This window comes from Brachypodium distachyon, chromosome 2, assembly GCF_000005505.3.
Source record: "Brachypodium distachyon strain Bd21 chromosome 2, Brachypodium_distachyon_v3.0, whole genome shotgun sequence".
Lineage (NCBI taxonomy): Eukaryota > Viridiplantae > Streptophyta > Magnoliopsida > Poales > Poaceae > Brachypodium > Brachypodium distachyon.
In genome coordinates this window covers 33,912,426-33,932,554 of record NC_016132.3, presented here as the reverse complement: position 1 = coordinate 33,932,554, position 20,129 = coordinate 33,912,426, and the positions used below count along the sequence as shown (strand labels likewise).

General features: G+C 44.9%; 2 protein-coding genes and 1 long non-coding RNA gene across 14 annotated transcripts; 1 reads left to right on the top strand and 2 right to left on the bottom strand.

Annotated features, from left to right (window-relative positions):
• Positions 1-1,876: 1,876 nt before the first annotated feature.
• Positions 1,877-7,354, bottom strand: LOC100843562 (pentatricopeptide repeat-containing protein At5g64320, mitochondrial). 7 transcript variants are annotated; one of them, XM_024459298.1, is made up of 6 exons: positions 5,467-7,354; positions 4,315-4,490; positions 3,883-4,052; positions 3,560-3,639; positions 2,655-2,780; positions 1,877-2,498 (listed from the first exon to the last, which is right to left on the bottom strand). In XM_024459298.1, exon 1 carries the CDS (start codon positions 7,147-7,149, stop codon positions 5,509-5,511), a length of 1,641 nt encoding a protein of 546 aa, XP_024315066.1. In that variant the 5' UTR covers positions 7,150-7,354; the 3' UTR covers positions 1,877-2,498; positions 2,655-2,780; positions 3,560-3,639; positions 3,883-4,052; positions 4,315-4,490; positions 5,467-5,508. The 7 variants fall into 7 exon arrangements, with proteins under 7 accessions (XP_024315066.1, XP_024315067.1, XP_024315070.1 ...); XM_024459299.1 differs by having other exon boundaries at positions 3,883-4,007; XM_024459302.1 differs by lacking the exon at positions 3,883-4,052.
• A 1,637-nt stretch (positions 7,355-8,991) lies between these two features.
• LOC100843263 lies at positions 8,992-19,593 on the top strand. Of its 6 annotated transcripts, XR_001406335.2 has the most exons (5): positions 8,994-11,011; positions 11,107-11,198; positions 11,280-11,333; positions 11,596-11,696; positions 15,681-16,234. It is a non-coding gene; the product is annotated as an uncharacterized LOC100843263 (long non-coding RNA). The 6 variants fall into 6 exon arrangements; XR_002963383.1 differs by having other exon boundaries at positions 8,994-11,333; positions 15,681-15,932; positions 16,038-16,270; XR_002963384.1 differs by having other exon boundaries at positions 8,995-9,351; positions 9,444-11,333.
• Positions 16,980-18,991, bottom strand: LOC100829181 (UDP-glycosyltransferase 73E1). Its single transcript, XM_003566436.4, has one exon. It carries the CDS (start codon positions 18,841-18,843, stop codon positions 17,281-17,283), a length of 1,563 nt encoding a protein of 520 aa, XP_003566484.2. The 5' UTR covers positions 18,844-18,991; the 3' UTR covers positions 16,980-17,280.
• Positions 19,594-20,129: the final 536 nt, after the last annotated feature.

Genomic DNA, 20,129 nt, shown 5'->3' with positions numbered 1-20,129 from the left:
TGGCATTCAAATATCAATCTAACGGTGCTGATACATCAACTTAAACTGTTTAAAATTCAGATTTGTGTAGCTATTTCTCAGTCATCTAATTTTTAAGCAAAAAGTCTTAAATCTAAGTTGAATTAAAATTTGAGGATCTATCTCCTATCCAACTTGCTATTGTTGGATTAAAATCCGACCGTCCACCATATCGACTTGTACCGACTTCTGAATAGCAATATTTTTCATCAAAGGGATTCTCTTGATTTCACTACAAAGAGCCCAATGGAACTTACAAGGTTTCGTGCAAAGGAAACAAAACCACCTGGACATATTAGAAAGTTTTACAAAAAACTACCACACTCACAAACAGGTGACCAAAATCCCTGCCGAAGGGCACGAAGCACTGGATCGGCTCCACCGGCGCTACTGTGCTAGCCCAAGCACCGCCTGCTAGAACGACTCATACTATGACCTGTTCACGAGCTGCTCGCCGACAAGGCCGAGGCCTCAGAGCCCGATCGACGGATCGAGTTAACACGACGAGGTTGCATGATACCCACATGGATAAACGTTTCACCCTGGGCTTTTTTTTACTAGCAAAGTACCTCTTTAATTATTCATTAGCAATCAAAGTTACATCTTTAAGGATGAAAGGTTATACCTGTCAGGAGGATTTTCTAATCAAACTAGAGGAAGAATATCTAGCTAACTGAGTCAATTCGTGAGCAACCATTATTTGCACAGCCACAGGGACAGTGGAGAAATAAAACTTTGGCGAGATCAGATGCAAGATAACAACATCAAACAGCATAGCTCCAAGTCCTGAAGAACGCCCCCTTGATTCAAAACACCAATCACCTCCTCCGTACCGTCAAAATTCACCACAAGACAATCGCAGCCTGCAGTATGAGCGAGCTCCAAACCGAGACGAAGCTAGGCAGCGTGGCAGGGTTGCCAAAGGTTGTCCTTTCTAGCAAGGAACATTGGAGCCAAGTTGTGCATCCCGTGGGCATCACTGTAGTTGCCACGCCACCGAGCTACGTAGCGGTCTAGATCACGTCTCTGACTGTATATGTTCGGATCTCAAATGTTTCCAAAAATGAGAGAACACTTCTGACCTCTGCATTGACCGATGCATAGTTACACAGCTTGAATCGCATGGGACAAAACTCGAGACAGTAAAACAATAGGTGGAATTTTGTGTAGACAAGTACGGGTCGCATAGAACCGGATTCCGAATTATTGAACGTGCAAATAATCGAGAAGTTAAAAATACGTGAAAATAATTATCGAACAAAGTAATACAGTAATAATGTTATACGATCAGTTGCCAAAGTAACACCGGGGACATGCTGCGAAATCCCCGGTTTACGGACGCGTTTCACGAGTTTGAAACTTTGAATACAGGCGCATCTCACGCCCGTCCTTTCGAGCCGATGTTATGACGCGTGGGGCCCCAAAGCACAGAGCGCGTGTGTCAGACCGGGCCCCGCTCGCCTTGCAGCAGACAGCTGTCGCCGGTCTGTTCCACGTCGTCTTCCCTACTCTGAGCAGCACGTTCGTCCATGCATCAGCTCGGCAAACTCTGCACGCGGGAGCTAAAACTACGGATTTTGCCTTCACAATGCAATTCGGCCTACCCGATCAAGTTAGACGCACGTTTCACGTCCAAATTGAGCCGAGAGCCAGCTGTGGGCTCATCGACATGGGACGATTCGGCAGGCTCTGCTGCTATACGAGAGCCTATGGGAAGTTTACATTTTCGCGTGCAATGTACCCGCTCGCTGATCAGAGATTAGAAAGTTAGAACCAAATGTGAAATGTGAGTTGAAAAGTTAGCTACCAGTAAACATCATATGGAGGTTGGGATAACCCCTCGGTTGGAGCTTGGAGCAAACCACGGAACACTGACAGCATCGCTGCATAATACATTTCCTGACATAAATTGTCCAAACAGATCCATACATGTCACACACCTACGAGAGCGATTTGCCTTGCACCGCATGTTAGGAAACGAACAATATTGTTACAGGATTAACTTGGCCTTGGCAATCTCATAATGGAACAGTTTGGCTACAATTAAACTAACGGGTAACAGCGATAGTAATAGAAACTACCAAAACGTGACAGAGATGGCATCACTAGATATAGGTAGCTCGAACAAACTAGCAAAACAACACCCTGTACTCTATGTCCTTTATTTAGAGAAAAGGAAAAGGCGGAAAGCCTTGCCCTTGCGCCTAGAAGTATGTACAAGCTTAAACCACGCGCTTCCGAAAGGAGAATCATGCCGGTGGTAGTAACACCCCTAATTCAACCACATCCTCAGATGATAATTTAGCCTTGTCCTTGATGGTTCCTAGTTCCCACGTGATCTGAGATGTCTGGGCACACGTCGAAGACCGCGGTGTTCCTCTACTTACATGATCTAGAGAGGACATGCCCTTCGGTTGCTTTGCTGTCATCTTTTACCTCCCAGCAAACTGCAGAAACCATTAAAGCGTCAAGAATCAGACCTGAAACCAGATAGTGAAGTTGGTTAGAATTAGAATGAAGGAAATTCACAGCTCAAATGAAGAAAAACTTGGAAATATAGGTGTTCACACAAAAAAGAGAAAAAATCCCAAAATAAAATAAAGCACACCCCTTGCACTCAAACTCGAGGCACTTACATCCTAGTTGCTTGTTAGGTGCCATCATCATGCTAAGCCCAAGCTTGTGAGTAAATGTGCGCTGGAACGCCCGGAAGGTTGAGGTCACACTAGATGCCTTCCTTACAGATGAAGCCAGCTGCACGTCTAACAGTCCATGTGCAGATTGGGAGGGAATTAGAAAGTACTACCTCTGTTCCTAAATACTCTAGGTTTGTCCTAAGTCAAATCTATTCAAGTTTGACCAAGTTTATAGGAAAATATACTAACATTTACAATATCAAATAAGTATAGTATGAGATTATATATCATGATGGATATAATAAAACTTGGACAAACTTTAAGAAATTTGACTTACAACAAAGTTAGAAGATCTTATATGAATGGAGGGAGTAGGATGGAGCAAGAAAGGCATGATAATGGACAAGGTCCCTAGTGTAAAGGTACAGATCACAGGCAAAGTGCTATGGCTCTCCCTATATTTCTTTTAATTTCGGAAATAAAAAATTGGAGTTCCAAAAAAAATTCTTTTTTTAATATATGCCTGCCTATAAATGCATTCAGCATACTACACCCTCGTAAAATCTCATGAAGAAATATTTTTATGTGTGGACTACACAAAAAAGACAAATCGTGATATATGATGGATGCACTATTTGCTACTAGTATTATAGATTCACACTTTTTTTGTAGCACACAAATGAACATATTTATTTACAGAAATTTACAGGTATTAGGAAACTTGTACTATTTAGAATTTTATTTCAACACTTGGAAATATGACTTCTGTATTTATTTCTTAAAACAAATATAAGGAGCCCTGGCAGGCTGGCAGCCGGGAGCCAAATGTCCGGACCATGGCTGGCATTTCCTACAAAATGTCTAAATGGATTTTGGAGCTAAATGAGTCTTGATCTGGTTCTTACATTTTTGCACCGTTGCACCGAATGATCCATCGTAGGGTTTTCATGCCTCCACTGAATCTGTGGTTTCCATGTGATAATGTCTAGAGAAAAAATAACATTGAGGAGCTTAGTTTTAAGTACTGAATAAGACAGTTTAGAGAAGACCATAATACCAGATTACAAAGTCATTTAACATATAAATGCTAAAACTTGTTGATTATTTACAGCTATTTAGAAGACTGCAGTCTGACTTTTGACACACACAAGAAAATCCAATTTAACTGAGCGTCTTCGAGCAACATCTCACAATATAAATGTGACAAGAATAAGAAAAGAAACTGTACCTGTCTACTTTCTTTGCCTTTTATAAAGATCTCCATGCAGAGTAACCCCAACAACTGGTGCTATCAAGGATAAGAGTCGACGATTCAAGCCGAGTACCCAGGGTACTGACTCAGAAGTCAGAACACTTCAATGTATCATAGATGCGGACAGCAGGGGAAAATTTAGCGTCCTATTAATCAACATATTGTAACATAGATAATGTAACTTCATAGAACACATATAAAATTAAAAGAGAATGATACCAACTTCTCCGAAAATTATGACATGCTTCAGCCTAAAAAAAATTCTTGCTGATTCTTACTAGTTTACTTTACAACACGAGACATGTAAAAATCACAATTTTTGCACCGTTATAACCATTTTCACTTCAGTAGGAACAACCAAATCTCTCTATGTTGTCAACTAAGTCAAGCAATCTTCCCAGAACTCACCAATTGGATTCCACCTGTCGAGTGCAGGGCGGAAGAGGAATATGTTAAGTTGTTAACATACACATGCATGTGGCCATCTATGTAACGTGTAAGGAATGCTACAAAAGTCAAACACCACGGATGCCAGTATCTTTAGCCATGTTGACACTTCTTCTCATTCATGACAATATTCGTGGCTGTTGGCAGGAAAACAATAATTAAAATTTAAAAGAGGAAATATATTCCTTAATTATGAGACGTTTAACTCAATTAAAAGCAGGGTACAAGAAGGTAGCCACAGTACTGTTGAACAAAACAAAGATGATACTTCTTAAAGATAGATATTCCATAACAATTGCATGCAAGCAACAAAGCCCTCTTGTTTTTCAGCAATCAGGCCAGAAAATTGAGCGTTCCAAGTTTAAGTGCTTTAGTGGTAACAAACGCATTTTGTTTTACTATTTCAGTATGTTATGCAATCTTGGATAAAAAGACCAAATTGAATTACATATTGTGCCAGAGGAAAAAAAATTCATAATAGTAGGAGCATACGAAACATAAGACGATAATTCAGTTGCCAAAATATATATTTAAAAAATGGCATCAACATTTATCAGACAATCAGACTAAGTTTTGGACTTCATAAAGTAGTGATTCTAGGTCCCTACAGGAAACTATGATTAACTATACAATCAAAACATGGAATAATCACTGAAATTCACTAAAGTTGTTTCTTCACAATCAGACAGATAAACAAATATGCCAAGTCACTCATTACTGGAAAATTATGTGCTAGAAAGCAAATAAGGCGTAAGAAGCTTCATTTTCCATAAAAAAAGTCAGGAGCAACAAATTTTCTTAACCAATAAGCACATATCTGATTGTTATGGTACATGTAACATTGTTGGGATTTGGGAAGTGACGACATGCAAATAAGAATATGGTTAGTGCAAAATCTAGCGATGATTGTTTAACAACTACAGAGCACAAAAATTTGGCATGGCACACAGATTTAGATTCCATAATTTTCAATGCTATTCCAAGTTACTAGAACAAAATTGCAAGTTCAACCTAGAATATACTATTGTTATTCATCTGGAACTCAGCAGTGAGGACAATGCTAATCCATCTAAATTCAAATCTCTGGAAAAATGAAAAACGAAAGTAAGTTACCTTCATCATCGATCGCTTTCCTGGATCAACGAGGGGTTCAGTTCAGTTCTTTCCCAACATTGTATCCAGAATAAGGTTAAGCTTAAAAATATCTCTGTCGTGACAAAAACCAGCCCTACAGAATGATCTAATTGTACGGTCAAATATACAATTATCAGGGAGAAAACCTTCTCTTTCCATCCCCTGGAATACGCGAAAAATCTCCCAGATTTTGCCACTGTGAGCAAGTCTATTTATAAGAACAGCAAGAAGATCCCTTGACAATCCGCGCTCAAGCGATTCCAGGAAGCAACTAGTTGCCATATCAAATTTTTCATCTCTGCATAATCCATCAATGATTACAGTATAGGTGACTTCGTCTGGAGCAATCTTCTCTACTGCCATGTCCGATATTAGGTGCTGCACCTCACTAAGCTTTTTATAGTAGTAAAACCAATAAATGAGTGTATTGTATGTCACAATGTTTGCAACAAACCCTTGACTATGCAGCAGGCTCTTGGCTATAGATAACTTTCCACCAAAGCACAGACTACGAATAAAAACGTTGAATGTCCTCGTGTTAGGTGTGATACCTTTCTTGACCATATCTGTTAAAAGCTTCAAAACACCCATCCAATTTCCCATTCCACATAACCTGCTCATGACAGTGTTGTATCCAACAACACCAGCATACCATTTCAATGAGGTGCTCCTCTCTAACAAGTCTATGGCATCTGAAACCCTCGAGTCATGGCAAAGGCAATTCAGAAGAATGCTCAAAGTAAAATCTGAGGGATCCAACCCTTCACCAAGCATAACATTCAACTGCTCAAGTGCTTCCTTAGCCATACCTTTCTTGCAGAGACCATTCATAAATGTATTGTAGGTGACCGTACTGGGCGTCCAATCCTTGGATCTACTCTCCGCTAAAACCTGCTTGACTTCATCAAATCTGGCGGCATCACACAAAGCCCTGATCAGAACATTGTAGGTGACCACATTGGGAGGACAACCAGCACGTTCCATTGTGGCCATCACCTCCATGGCCTCCTCGACACGGCCTTCATGGCAATATCCCTGAACGATGGGCGTGTAAGTTTGCACCATTGGGTAACAACCTTCTTCCAGCATCCACTCGAGGACACCCCATGCCTCGCCAGTCCTCCCCACTCGGCACAGCCCTGTGACAAGCGTGGAATATGTGCCAACGTCGGCTTCCACCCCGAGCTCTCGCATCCGGAGGATCTCCTTGTACGCGAGGTCAAACCGCGAGGATCGCCATGAGTGCAGCTTGACAAGGATGTTGAGAGACGACACGTTGGGTGCCACCCCCGCCGCAAGCATTTCGTCGAACGCGTCGTGGGCTTCCGCCACGCGGCCTGCTTCCGCAAGGGAGTTGACGAGCGTATTGTAGCAGAGCACGTTGGGCGGCGTAGTACAGCCCTGTCCTTGCCCAGAGGTCCTGATCTCGGCGAAGAGGGCGAGCACCTGGTCGATGTCGCCCGCACGCGCCAAAGCTTTCATGGCCACGTTGCATTCGCGCTCCAGCTGCCGCCGCCGCTGCAGCTGATGCTGGGGAGTAGGGGAGGTTGCCTCCGATGCGTGTGGAGGAGGGAGGGGCTTGGCATCGTCAGAGTCGTCGGAAGAGCAGCCGGTGGGGAAGGGGAGGACGAGGAGGGCCGCGGTGGAGACGGACGAGGCCATGCGCCCGCGCAGGAGGAGCCGAGCGGTGGGAAGGGCGGCGGCGCGCGCGATGGTCGCCAACGAAGGGGTTCACCGGCGGGCGCCGTGGCGGTGGAGGTGGCGGCGCAGGCACGACAGCTGATTTGAGATGCAGAGGGTGGGCTAGAACGGCGGCGGCGGGGAAGCGTCTTCCTTGGTAACCCTGTTGGGCATGTGCGACAGTGCGAGGCGGGGTTTCTTTGGGGTTTTGGAGAGTTGGGCTGGATCTCCATCAAACCGGATATTCAGCCCAGTGCTGAAGAAGGATCTCGGCGGAGTTTGACATTTTTGCGTGGAGTATAATCCAGTATTTTCAAATATTTTCTCTTTTTTGCTAAAAAAACCATTTTCTCTTTTTTTTCCATTTGTCTAATATTTTTCTTTCTGTTTTTGTGTATAATCATTAATCTGGAGCGTGTGCATTCTCATACATGCAACAAAGGTCACTCGGATGAGCATCCGCACTCTTCACGTGACAAATGTCATGCACTTGACAAGAGTCACACTGGGGGAGAATGCAGCCCCCTCACGGGGTATTCTTAGGCCTGGACATTTTACTCGGTACTCGGAGAGTAGTTTGACTCGTTTGGTACTCGGCTCGTTAGACTAAAAAACCGATTAGAGCACCTCCTGAAACTCGTTAACACTTAAGAGCTTAACGAGCTGAGCTAGCGAGACTCGCGAGCATGCTCATTAGCTCGTTATCTAGCGTCTGGCGGTCGAACCAAACACAGTAACCCACGACTTGTTAGCCCCAGCACACCCTCCCAAACAGCCCAACTGCCTGAATGCGGCTCAAGCCCAAGACTTGTTAGGTCAGTCAGGTCTCCAGTCTCCTCCTCGTCTCGTACTCTCATCAAACTAATAGCAGTCTTATTAGTATTTCTGTATTGTACTGTACGAGGACACGGAAGCTGTAATGGCTGCTAGTCTTATGAGTATTTGTGTTGTAGCCTGTAATGGTTATTAGTGTTATTTGTTATGAACTTATTATATAATGATGTACACATGCTTTGCTTGTCATTTTTTGTGCATACATGCTGCCCATTTTTTTTACCACTAACGAGCTTAACGAGCGCCCGACGAGAGCTCGCGAGCAGTAAACGAACCGAGCCGAACAGGCTTTGATGTTCGTTAAGGTTAACGAGCATAACAAGCCGAGCTCTTAAAAAGTCGAGCATGCTCGTTAGCCAGGCCTAGGTATTCTAGTGCTAAACGTGCCATACTCGAACATGCCGGAGCCCCCCATGAGGTCGGTTTCGGCTTCCTCGTTTTCTTGCTAGATCAAAAATACAAAGTGCGATAACGTATTCAAAATACGGTCCGATTTTATTGCTGACTTCCTTGCGACGAGAGTTTTGAAATTAGATCTTATGTTGATATGTTTCACTAAAAACCTGACGTCATTTTGTGTCTTGCCTAGTTTCACCTTTGTCTAAACATCTCACAATAGCCATGACTTATCTATTTGTCTCGTTTTCTGTCCATTGTTGTTCAGTGTCTTATGCATCCCGTATTTTTTATGTCTTACGCCACTTAGTGGCATGTCATGTATCTTTGCTCTGTTATGACGTGTAGTTGTCCCGACTTAGGCAGAACATTATAAGTCACGAGATGGGATTATTATCTCTACTTATACTTATAAAGGCACGAACATGATCTTTCCAACGTCCACCCCACTAAACGAGCACAGATTACCAATAGCCCCACAGTCAGACTCACTAAACACAAATTACTTGCTAACTGTGTGCGCTTAGTGATTACCTATTGAGGCTAAAATTCCACCCGCAGGAGAATTTTTCAGCCTCCCAAACCGTTTTTCCCTTTCTATTCCCAGCCCCGACTCGCACGCCCACCCCCGTCCTCCTTCCCTTCCACTGAGGCCGCAGCCGCCTCCTCCCCTCCGCAGCCCTCCTCTGCCACGCCTCAGCCAGCCTCGCCCGCGAACCTTCTCCGGCCATCCTCAGCCCGCCTCGCCCGCGCGCGCTCGCCACCCCCGCGCCGTCCGCCGTCGCGCCCGTGCGAGCCCGAGCCATCTCCATGCCGCTACCCCGTCGTCCTCCGTCCGCCGTCCTCCCTCGCGAGCCCCCGCTGTCCACCGTCGCGACTGGGACCCCGACATCTCGCCCTCCCTGTGATCTCCCCCCCTCCCCATCGATGTTAGCAATTCCGGCCCCCTTCGAGGTTACCAATTTCCGACCCCGTCAACCATCAATTTCGTGGTTCAATTGGCCCATCCGCCTCTGACCCCCGCGGCCGCGCCTCTGCCCCTACAGGCGCCGCCACCGATTCGTCCAGGCCCGACGCCGAGTCCTCTCGCCCCGCCGCTGCCGCCCCACTTCTCTGTCGTCCCCGTCCGTTTTGATACCTAGTGAGTCCAAACGTGTTGAACATATCACTATCGAAGATGCTTGCTGAACATATGCACTTCTATTATTGATTGAAGAGGTGATCACCTTTTTTGGGTCAACCTGTCTCTATAAAAAAAACAGTATAGGTGGATCAAATTTAATCAATACATTGTTGGCTCATTTTTCAATTTTAGTGTAGAACAGCATAATAGAGTTTGAGTTATTCAAGATGCGTCTACTATTGCAGGGGACCAATCAAATTAGGTTGAAGCTTAGCTAGGCCTGCACAGGAATACTACACACGAACACATATGTTTTCGAAATATAATCAGGAAGCAGTAGGTAGATTTGTTGTTGCAATGAGTTTTTTTTTTGGTTGATTTCTGGAGTACCAGAGAAGTTACAAGGACAATGCTTTTCCTTAATTTAACAATATCCACTCAAGATTTACTATTACTAATCCATGATTGTTTTGAAATCTTTCCTTCAATGGTTAACAAGTGGTTGTCATAGTTAAGACTTAGAGTGAACAAATGTAAATCTGAGGTGAAAAATAGGTGATTCTCATTTTCTGATGGCACCATCTTACCAGCAGCAGTGAAAATACTTGTACATATTGGTACATTTTGGGATTCTGGAGCTTCAGGAGCAATGCTAAGTTTATGTGAAGAAACATGTAGATTTTTGGGAGAAAAGTGTATGAAGAATGACTTGTTTCTAAAGAACCGACGGCGTTCGAGTGAGCCGGTCATCCCTAGCTGGTTGGCCTAACCATATAGCAATAGGTTTGTTAGCTTTGTAATGGTGTACCGGCACCAATACCCTCTACTTTTATTACCTATGGGTTTGCTAGCTTTGCGGTCACCAATTGCCCTCTACTTTTATCTAGCTTTGCCAACAGGCAACAAATTTTTATGCAGCTTCAAATTTTTGTCTCCCTTAGCTGCATTGGAAACACAAGGGCACTATAACAAAAGAGGTAATCTTTTTCTTCCTAATCACAAATTTTTATGCAGCTTCAAATTATTGTCTCTTGTATGTTGTTACTCGAGGCATATCGTTGTGTGGTGGATAATCTCATGACCCAGAGAGTTAAACAGGCAAGCATTATGACCACCAAAAATTTATCTTTGTTAAAAATTGTTGCCAATTCTTTATTGATGTTGTTAATTTAACTCTCTTTTTTGTGGGGCTTTTAATTTAACTCTTTTTTTTATGGGGCTTTTAATTTAACTCTTTTTTTTGTGGGGCTTTTAATTTTAACTCTCTTTGTCTGTTTTTATTATTGACATGTGCCCTCAATTTCTGCATGTTGCAATTAGACTACTTGCGTGCAGTGGGCAAGTTTATCTCTGCACTTGTGCAACTCTAGCTGACACAGTGCCATGCTCTCTCAAGGGTAGAAAACAGACCATGCAGAATTCCTCTCCCAGTGCTGGAAAAAGGCAGCAAAGTGATCCATATTATTTACTGGAATCCGGGGACAAGACACGGTAAAATGATAGAGTTCTCTTTAAGTTTCTGCGTGTCTTCAGATTTCGACTTTGAAAAAGAAAATGGTGTTTCATCTTTAAAGCTTATTTTTCAGGTACCTCCAACTATCAAGTTTGTATTAGACGGAGAAATGACACCTTATTTACTTGTGATGGATCTGATTTTACAAGCCAGAAAATAATCTTGGTTATGCTAACGTTTCTCTTCTCCTCGGTATTTACTCACTGTAACTGGGGATGTCTCATCCTAGGTGATATCTCTTTACAGGTTATTGGCAAGAAATCTGCAGCTGGTGCAACATACAAATCAATGGAGTTAGTTGTATGTTTCATCTTCATAATAACTGTATTAAGCAATTGTCATATCATGTATGATGATCAAATCAAACATATAGATCCTTTAGTGACTTCAAATTTGAACACCACCAAAGCTACTACTCTCCTGCAATTGACTTCTAATTATTTTTTCTATGTAGCTTGCCTTAGAGTTTAGATAAAATCGATTGCATGTATGGAGCACAACAATCTCTAACTATCTCGTACAGAAGCTTATGACCAACTCTTTTGCTAACTATCTCGTACAGAAGCTGCTGGATGTTTGTGATGAGGAGCAGAGGCTGAGGATCATCGTTGTACTGACTGAGGACCCTGTGAAGCTGGTGAAAATCTCCCTAAAAACCCATGGGTAATGATCTTCTCTTCAAAACTGATCAATTAAGTGCATTATGTTCCTGACAGTAGAAGTAACTGGACTTGTAACCAATATATTGATTTGAGAATATTGTGATTTAGTTTGGACAAGTATACCGGCAGTAGAACAAGTTTTCTATGATGCTTGCATCTTGTCAATGACCTTAATGTGAATCATGTCATAGAGTAATGCTTGACAAACTTTGGTGCACAGGAGAACAAGGTAAATACAAGTGCTTAGTTTACAATCTGGTTTTTATTATGTAGTGTAGTATCACCTTGATTAGCTATTTATAGTTAGATTGTTACCTTTGACCAATTATTAGTTTTCATATTTTCTCACAAATGCAACTCCATCTGGTATCGGATCAAAGGAATTTACTTGCTACGTTGTGTGGACAATGCCACATTCTGCACAATCTAGGGTGCTGCAAAATGGATGTCCACCTTTTGCATTAAAAACACCTCACCTGCAGCCCTTACTTTTTTTCCACATATAAGCTTTCACTGAAATAGGATAGCTTCAAAGTGTCTTTTTCTGAAGCCGCTTTTTTGCATCTGAAGTTACTATTCAGTTTTGCATAAGGCACTCACTTCCCTCTTGATACTTTGAAGCGACCGTCCCCTTACTAGGGTTCGATCTCTATGCTTACTGTGCTAGTCCCTGGATCGACTCACTAGCACACACAGTTTCATGATGAAATATACAGGAACAAAGGTCAAAAGTACTTTATTACATCGCATCATCCAGAATTTAAATAGTACTTACAACCTCGCATGACCTCTTGGGCCAGCATAAAACAAATACTGTTTCATCATCATAAAACAATGTTTCAAAAATACTGCAGCGGAAAAGGGTAGAACATAAGGGCCTCAACTACTCCAAGGTGAGAGCATGTTGGATGTAAGCACATGACCCACAACATAACGACGAACCTCACTCATCATCAGATCCACCTGCATTGTTAATTGCAGCCACTACGTGGTCAATACATTTGAATGTATTGGCAAGTTCACCAGAGTTATAAAGGACCTACTAAGTACATGCATAATTTGGCTATGTGGAGTTTGGCTGTTTGCATAAAAACATCATAGTTCAATTCTATCATTTTTAGAAAAATAGTTTTAATTTTTATTGGACACGGGGTAGAAACACCCATGCTCCTATTAACTTAGGCACATTGAGTAGAAACATCAATGCTCCTACCCAGTTCAAACCATTCATTTTATTAAGAAATTGGAATGAGTGAGACCTTCCTTACAGCCCCAATATCTAGTTGCTCATAATTGTCCGTAACCGGGGACACGGCTAATTACTTAGTTTGACACTCTCGAGAGGTTGTACACATTCCCCACAAGAAATCGACGTGTTAATCCCTTACTGTCCTCAGGGTAGAGTAGCAACGGCATCGACTACAGGAATTTTCAGAACATAATCCCCCAGACCACCTGAGGGACGCGCCCCCACCTACACTGCTACATACCGATGTCACCTAGCCCATAATACCATCTGGTTGTACTGGAAGCTACTAAACAGGAAACTAGTCCAGTCTCTGGTTACCCCGGGTGGCATTTCTCAGTTGCAACGCAGGCGCTCCCATAGAAATGGCGAGACGACTCATAGAAATGGACCTAACGTCGCATACATCTCCACTTCCTCAAAGCAGCCCACTCAGGACGGTTCATTGAATTATTTGTTTTGCCATACACTAGGAAAACCATATTGTAATTCAATAGTATCACATTGTAATAATACCACCCTCGTATATTATCATAGCATAGAATTTTACTACTACGATGGCAATTGGTGGTGAGGTCATGGCAAAGGTATCCTATACTATTAGGAGAATCATAGCATAGCATAGATACAATAGTAATCCTAACAATGCAACTAATAAAAACTAGTGCATAATAAAATACTAGGATAATGGTCAAAGTGAACTTGCCTTGATAGCAGTTGATATTCAAGCACTCTTCACAATCACACAGTTCGCTCTCCGAGAAAACTAAACAATACAAACATTGCATACATAAACACACCATACAAACAAAAGAATATATGTATGCCATGATGTAATGCAAAACACGTGACATGAGTGGGTTGATTTTATTCGGGTGATCTACTGGTCCAAGGCATTAATAATTAAGCACATGTAATTAGGGTTTTAAACAAATAGCAAAGGCTAGGGTTTAAATCCTAAAATAAGGTTTTATTGGCATCAGCCAAATAAATTAATTCAAAATATTTATTTCTCTGTCCCGTTGGTCAGAGGACAATAAAACAAATTTTTGGGCACTGGTTTCAATTAAAAAGGACTTCTAAATAATTAGTTATGATTTAAATGGCATTAAACCCTATTCTGTAATTTGAATATGATTCAAATATTCAAATTTGAAATTGGACAGTGCCAAAAGATTCTACATTTCCTAAGAATTCCAGAAAGGTGTGGATCATCAAATTTGGCCAAACAGATTAAAAGATATGATCATTTGAAGTTACAGGGGCTTTTCTGGAAAAGTGCCATTTAATTATTCCAGGGGATTAAAAATTAGATTTTTAATTTAGTTAAGCAGTGACACGTGGCGCGTTCTCATTCATCGGTACCGGTTCGTTTAAGTGAAATAAAAATAGATCTAATCTCAGCCGTTGGAGATGGATGGACGGTCGAGATCTCACCTTCGGGAACTAGGGTTCCGGCGAGGCTTCCGGCGGCGGCACGGTGCGGGCGGGCGGCGGTGGGGCGTTCCGGGGGTCACCGGAGCTTGAGGAAGCGACGGGCGAGGGCGGCGCGGGGTGGTGAAGACCGTGACGCGGTCCGCGCGACGAAATGAGGTCGAGGGCGACGCCTAGGATGGCGGGAACTCCCGGCGGCGTGGGCGCGGCTCCGGCGAGTTTCGGGCGGCGCGGTTCCGGTGGCTAGGGGGCACCATAAACAAAGCTACGCGTGTCAAAAGATGCGCATGGACGAGGGGCTCCAGAAATTTGAAGATGCGGGAGGAATAGCTCACCGGCGGGGTCGGCGCGACGCGAGGACGGCGGCGGCACGAAGCTTTTCCGGCGAGCAAATTCGTCGGCGTGGGCGCGTGATGGCGTGGGCAAACAGAGGGGAAAGAGGCGGGGTGGCCTGGGCTTTATAGGGGCGCAGGCTTCTCGCTTCGGGAAGGCCTAAATCGGCGGGGGCGGCGATGGCGCGCGGCGAATCCGGCGCGGACAAGGCGCCGTGACGCGGGCGGCTTTCCTAACGAGGAAGAAGGCCCTGACAGGTGGGCCCCACCTGTCAGTGGCAGCGGGCACGCGCGCGGGGCGGACCGGGCTGGTTTGGCTGGCTCGCGTGCCGTCGGGCGCGGTCGGTTCTGGGCCGGTTCGGCCCAAGCGGTCGGACCGGCCCGGTGCTCTTTTTTTTTCCCTTTTTCTCATTTCTTTGATAACTTTTGATTTTGAACTCCAAATTGACCCAAATAAAATCCAAATTTTTTGTAAAATCATGTTCTATCATGATACAACTTTTGGGAGTAGTTTCCCCTCAAAATAAAATATATAGAAATACATTTGCCCTATAAATGCCTTTAGGGCTATATAACTATTTAAATAAAATAGTTTTTCAACTCCAAAAATCATCCAAAAATTATGGGATAGCTTAGTTATGCAATAAACCCCTTTTATAAATAAACCTTAATGGTTTGAAGATCCAAAGCTCAAATGGGTGAAAAACCCTAGGGTTTAATTTGAAATAAAATCTTTTAAAGCCTTTTGAGATTCAAATTTGAATTCAAACATGCAATTTTGGCATGATGCTTATGGATGCAATGCATATGTAAAAGTTTAAAATTTTAGGATGTTACATACTTCGTACGTGCGATCATGAAGCATACCGGTCAGCTAATTGCTACAGCCTGAAACATTCATGATCAATTTCAGTTCCCAATTTTACTCGCTATTTTTTTACCGCAGAATTCTAAAATCTCTTTATCTATGTAGGCACCACTTCTAGCATGACATGATGAACAGGGCTTTTCTAATGATGGCTACATAGTAGCTAATTGCTACGGTGAAACGCTACATTATCCAATACCGACAGCGAGTATTTTCACATGCTCATTTGTACCAACTTTGCACATAATTTTTTTATGACGCAGTTGTAGGACGGTTTCAAGCTCAGACAACGATTTTTGGTACATATTTTGAAGTACAAATTCAACGAAGTTGTAAATAATATCTCATATCAACAAGGTATACCTTCTTTTTCGGGAGACCATCCGAAAGGAACCTCAAAGATAAGCATGCTTGGCTAAGAGCAATTTGAGGATAGGTGACTGATCGGAAAGTTTCTCCCAGGGTGTGCTTGGCCAAGGGCAATTTGAGAATGGGTGACTAATCGAAAAGTTTCTCCCATGAGCGCATGAGTGAACACAAAGTGCGCTAGAAAGACATGTGTTGGTATGTGGGGCCAATCTAGAAGCTTAGAGAGCTGCCAGGAGTGACGATGTGGCGTTACATTGAATACTTGTATTTTAAGTATTGCTTCCAATTTATGCCGAGCTTTAATATTTCTATACCTAATTATAATATATTTATGTGCTCGCAGATTTTATTGGTTGCACGCGAAGTTTTACATTGCTACAGATCCACAACAATTTTAATTTTAATGGTTCAACGAGAAAACAGTAATAACGAATAGAAATTAAATTCAACAACACGTATTGTGGAGACGTGCGTTGCACGTGCAAGCTCACTAGTAGCAATCAATGCAAGACAAAAATGGACAAAACATTTTGTCAAAACTTAATTATATGAGATCTATATTTGAAAATCTCATTGAGAGGAACCAAAGAGTGAAAACAGTTTGCAAATTGAATTATTGATTTAAACTCGCAGGATCGGCCTTCGTCGTCGTTCAACCTGTAGCCAAGTTTTTACATTCACTTACCGCCGATCATTCACTTACCGCCAATCCTGCATGGATGGCAATCTCTTATCAAAGGCGTTATGGAGTGGCAGACTTGTTGCTAGACGGATTTGTACCCGACAATATGAATATGAGTTTGCTAAGAAGAAGTCCTTTTTTTGTCAAAAAAAAGTCGTCCTTTTTCCGTTAAAGATCAGTCGACGAGTTTGACCATCGAATCTTAATCTAACGGCAATATTGTGGGAGAGAGAGGAGTGTGATATCCACAACGGATGTGTCGACTTATATTTAAGCCTTTTGCTTAGAAATCACACAACTGAAATATAGCTCATATGAATAGGCAGATGATGAAAAAAAATCGGTTCTCGAGATATTTAAACACTATGATTTATTTTTATTTATTTATTTTTTGAAGGAAACAAACGCAACGAATTAGCAATATTTGGACACACAAATATTCGCTCGAGCTAGGGGCAAAACAGGGCATGTGCGTTATAAGTCATATGTGTGTTCTTTGTTCGAGCCCTGTACGATCTTCCTCGGGTCTCCGTCTCAGTACAATCAGTGTCGTGGGAGAAATATGAAGCACCCCTACGAATTATAATGCCACGAAAATGCGTTCTGAATTGCCCTTTGGATCATCGTCCATCTGTCTTGTTCCAGCTCCCAAGCTCAAGAACATGCACGAACAACCTCCCCGTCCTTCCTCTTCACGAGCTCCGCGACATGGCGAGCCATGTCCGCCAAATCGCGGTCCGACGACCCGCCGGACGCCATCGCGGCCCTCGCCTCCGCGGCGAGCTCCTTCGCCCTCGCCCGCAACGCCGCCCCCTCGTCGTCGCCCATCAGCGCGGCCACCGCCCTCTCCACGTCCTCCCTCCCGACCAGCGCCGATTTCGCCATCTCGGGGTTCATCACGACGTGCGTCAGCGGCACCTTGACGCCGGCACGGACGCCGGCGCGGAGCACGTCCACGACCAGCATCTCGGTCATGAACTGGTCGGCGAGCTGTGGCCACGTCAGGAGCGGCACGCCGTGCGAGAGCGACTCCAGCGCCGAGTTCCAGCCGCAGTGCGTCAGGAAGCCGCCGACGGAAGGGTGCGCCAGGATGGCCATCTGCGGCGCCCAGCCGCGGATCACGGTGCCCCGGCCTTCCACCCGCGCCTCGAAGCCGGCGTCGATGCCGTCGGCCTCCTTGGCCACCCAGATGAACGGCCTGTTCGACGCCTCTAACCCGGCCGCGAGCTCGGCGACCTGCGGCGGGAATAAATGGACGACGCTCCCGAAGCTCACGTAGAGCACGGACTGCGGCCGCCTCGCGTCCAGCCATGAAACCACAACGCTGGCGTCCACGGCTGCCGGGTTGCCTCTCACGGCGGTGGTTTGGGCATCGGTGTCGAGGAGGCAGAGCGGGCCGATCGCCCAGACCTTCTTGCCGAGCTTCTCCGCGTACCGCTCGACGAACGCGGCCTCGAAAGCCAAGCACGTGTTGAGCACGACGCCGTCGGCCGTGGCCTCGGCGTCGAGTATGTCCTGCCTGTGCTTCTCCAGCCCTGGAGACTGCAAGAAGCCCTGCGAGGTCGCCCTGTTCACCACGGCGCGCACCGGGAATCCCGGCACCTCGAACGGCTCGAACTCGTCGTCCCCCTCCATGGAAGACGAGCCGTCCTTGGCCGCGAGGTTGTGGGCCGCGAGGACGAAGGAGGCCGAGGGCCCGTGGAAGAGTAGCCGCGGGAGTCCGAGCCGCCTGGCGACGCCCGTCGGGTACGGGCTGCAGGAGTCGGCCACGACGCAGTCCGGGAGCCGCGGCAGCGCGCGGAGGTAGGATTCCAGCGGGGCCGCGAGCAGGGCCATGGCGTCGCAGAAGAGCCTGAAGTGGGAGTAGTCCCTGATCATGTCGTGGCTCTCGCAGCCGTCCGGCAGGCCGAGGGACGCGCCGGGGAACTCGAGCTCCGCGAAGTCCACGGCCAGCCCCGCGCGCGCGGCGTGCTCCAGGACGGCCCTGCTGCGCGCGACGTGGACGCGGGTCAGGACGACGGTGACGCGCGCGCCGCCGCGGCCGGCGGCGGCGATGAGGCGCGCCATGTCCATCATGGGGATCACGTGGCCCTGCGCCAGGAGCGGCACCAGCACGAAGTGGAGCGGGGCCGCCATGGCCGCACCGTCCGTGCTACAGCCAGACATAGGCGCGCAAATGCAAGAGGCTGCGAGCGAGCATGTGGCTGTGTGCTGCATATATGTCGGGAGTTAATCGGGGTGAGGTGTGGAGAGAGAAGCCATGGAATGGAACGGAGCACGTGGGTAAGTAGAATGTACGGCCACGACGTTCTTGCGAGGGACGACGAGCTTTCGACAAGACTAGTCGGTGCATTCAAGGGGGTGCGAATGCGATCTTATTGTAGATAGTGGACGGCACCGCTGGTCCATTTTCCTGTTCATCATTCATTCGCGTGTTGAAACATCGAGAACAACAGCGGGAATGGAAGCATTTAGCCGCTCTTTTTCTTGGAAAAATAAACCAGATTAAACGAGTCGTCGGTGCATGCTTCCGGACTACCCCTACTGATCACCGTTGTCGTTGCTCCGAGTTGTTGAATCTCACAGCATAAATTGTCCTCTCGTAATTCTCTTTGAACCTATAATTGCAGAGAAATACGGGGTCAAGCCTGACGCTGGAACAGTGGACATCAGGACATGCCCAATTCCCCGCGAGACTTTTTGGGAGCAGAGGGGCCTTGGCAAAGCTCAAAAGATTGCGACCAAGCCGTTCCACAAACTGACCAGTCATTTGCTTCTCTGTACCGCAGGGTCAGCGATTACATCGTGAACAACACCACCTGACCAGTCATACTTGTGATTTGTGAAGCCAGCGACCGCCCATGCCTGATCCTGTCGTGAACCCACATGTGTTTATTGTAACATGCAGTATTATCTGTAGTACTAACAGACAATTAGCCTGCTGAAGATACACTGCATGCTTTGTAATTTGTTCATGCGTCCACTGCTCTTGTGTGCTTACCTTCAGCCAAGCTGCGACCATGGCCATGCTGTTGTTTGTTGTACCAGTGAGTGTGCACGTGCACGCACAATTTAAAATATGTCTTTTAATTTATTTTTCTCTTTCAATTTTTAGTATTTTTTTATAGGACACTCAAATAGATGCCATGGCCTATCTGTATAAATCTGTGCGTCCAATATATGATCCATGTACATTGCATCAAATAAAATCCACGGACACAATAAATTATAATTAGTTGAAAAAATATTACAATTCAACCCAACTTAAAGCGATACTTAAAGACAACAGACAACTACTCGGCAAAATTATTACAAGTATATTACATGCTCATTCGTAATGGACTCAGCCTTTAAATGTCCAACAACTCGTCGAATGAAAAAATTGGCTACTTCAGAATATCGATCTTTGTTTAGCTTCTTATAGCGCCAGTTGTCATGTTTGGTGGCAGAGACATCAAGTGATATTCTTGATGATCATGAATAAAACATTTCAAATATTATAT

What these genes read in the sequence shown, in the direction of transcription:
- LOC100829181 (XM_003566436.4), bottom strand. Translation starts at nt 18,843, where the DNA reads ATGCAGCACACAGCCACATGCTCGCTCGCAGCCTCTTGCATTTGCGCG.
- LOC100843562 (XM_024459298.1), bottom strand. Translation starts at nt 7,149, where the DNA reads ATGGCCTCGTCCGTCTCCACCGCGGCCCTCCTCGTCCTCCCCTTCCCC.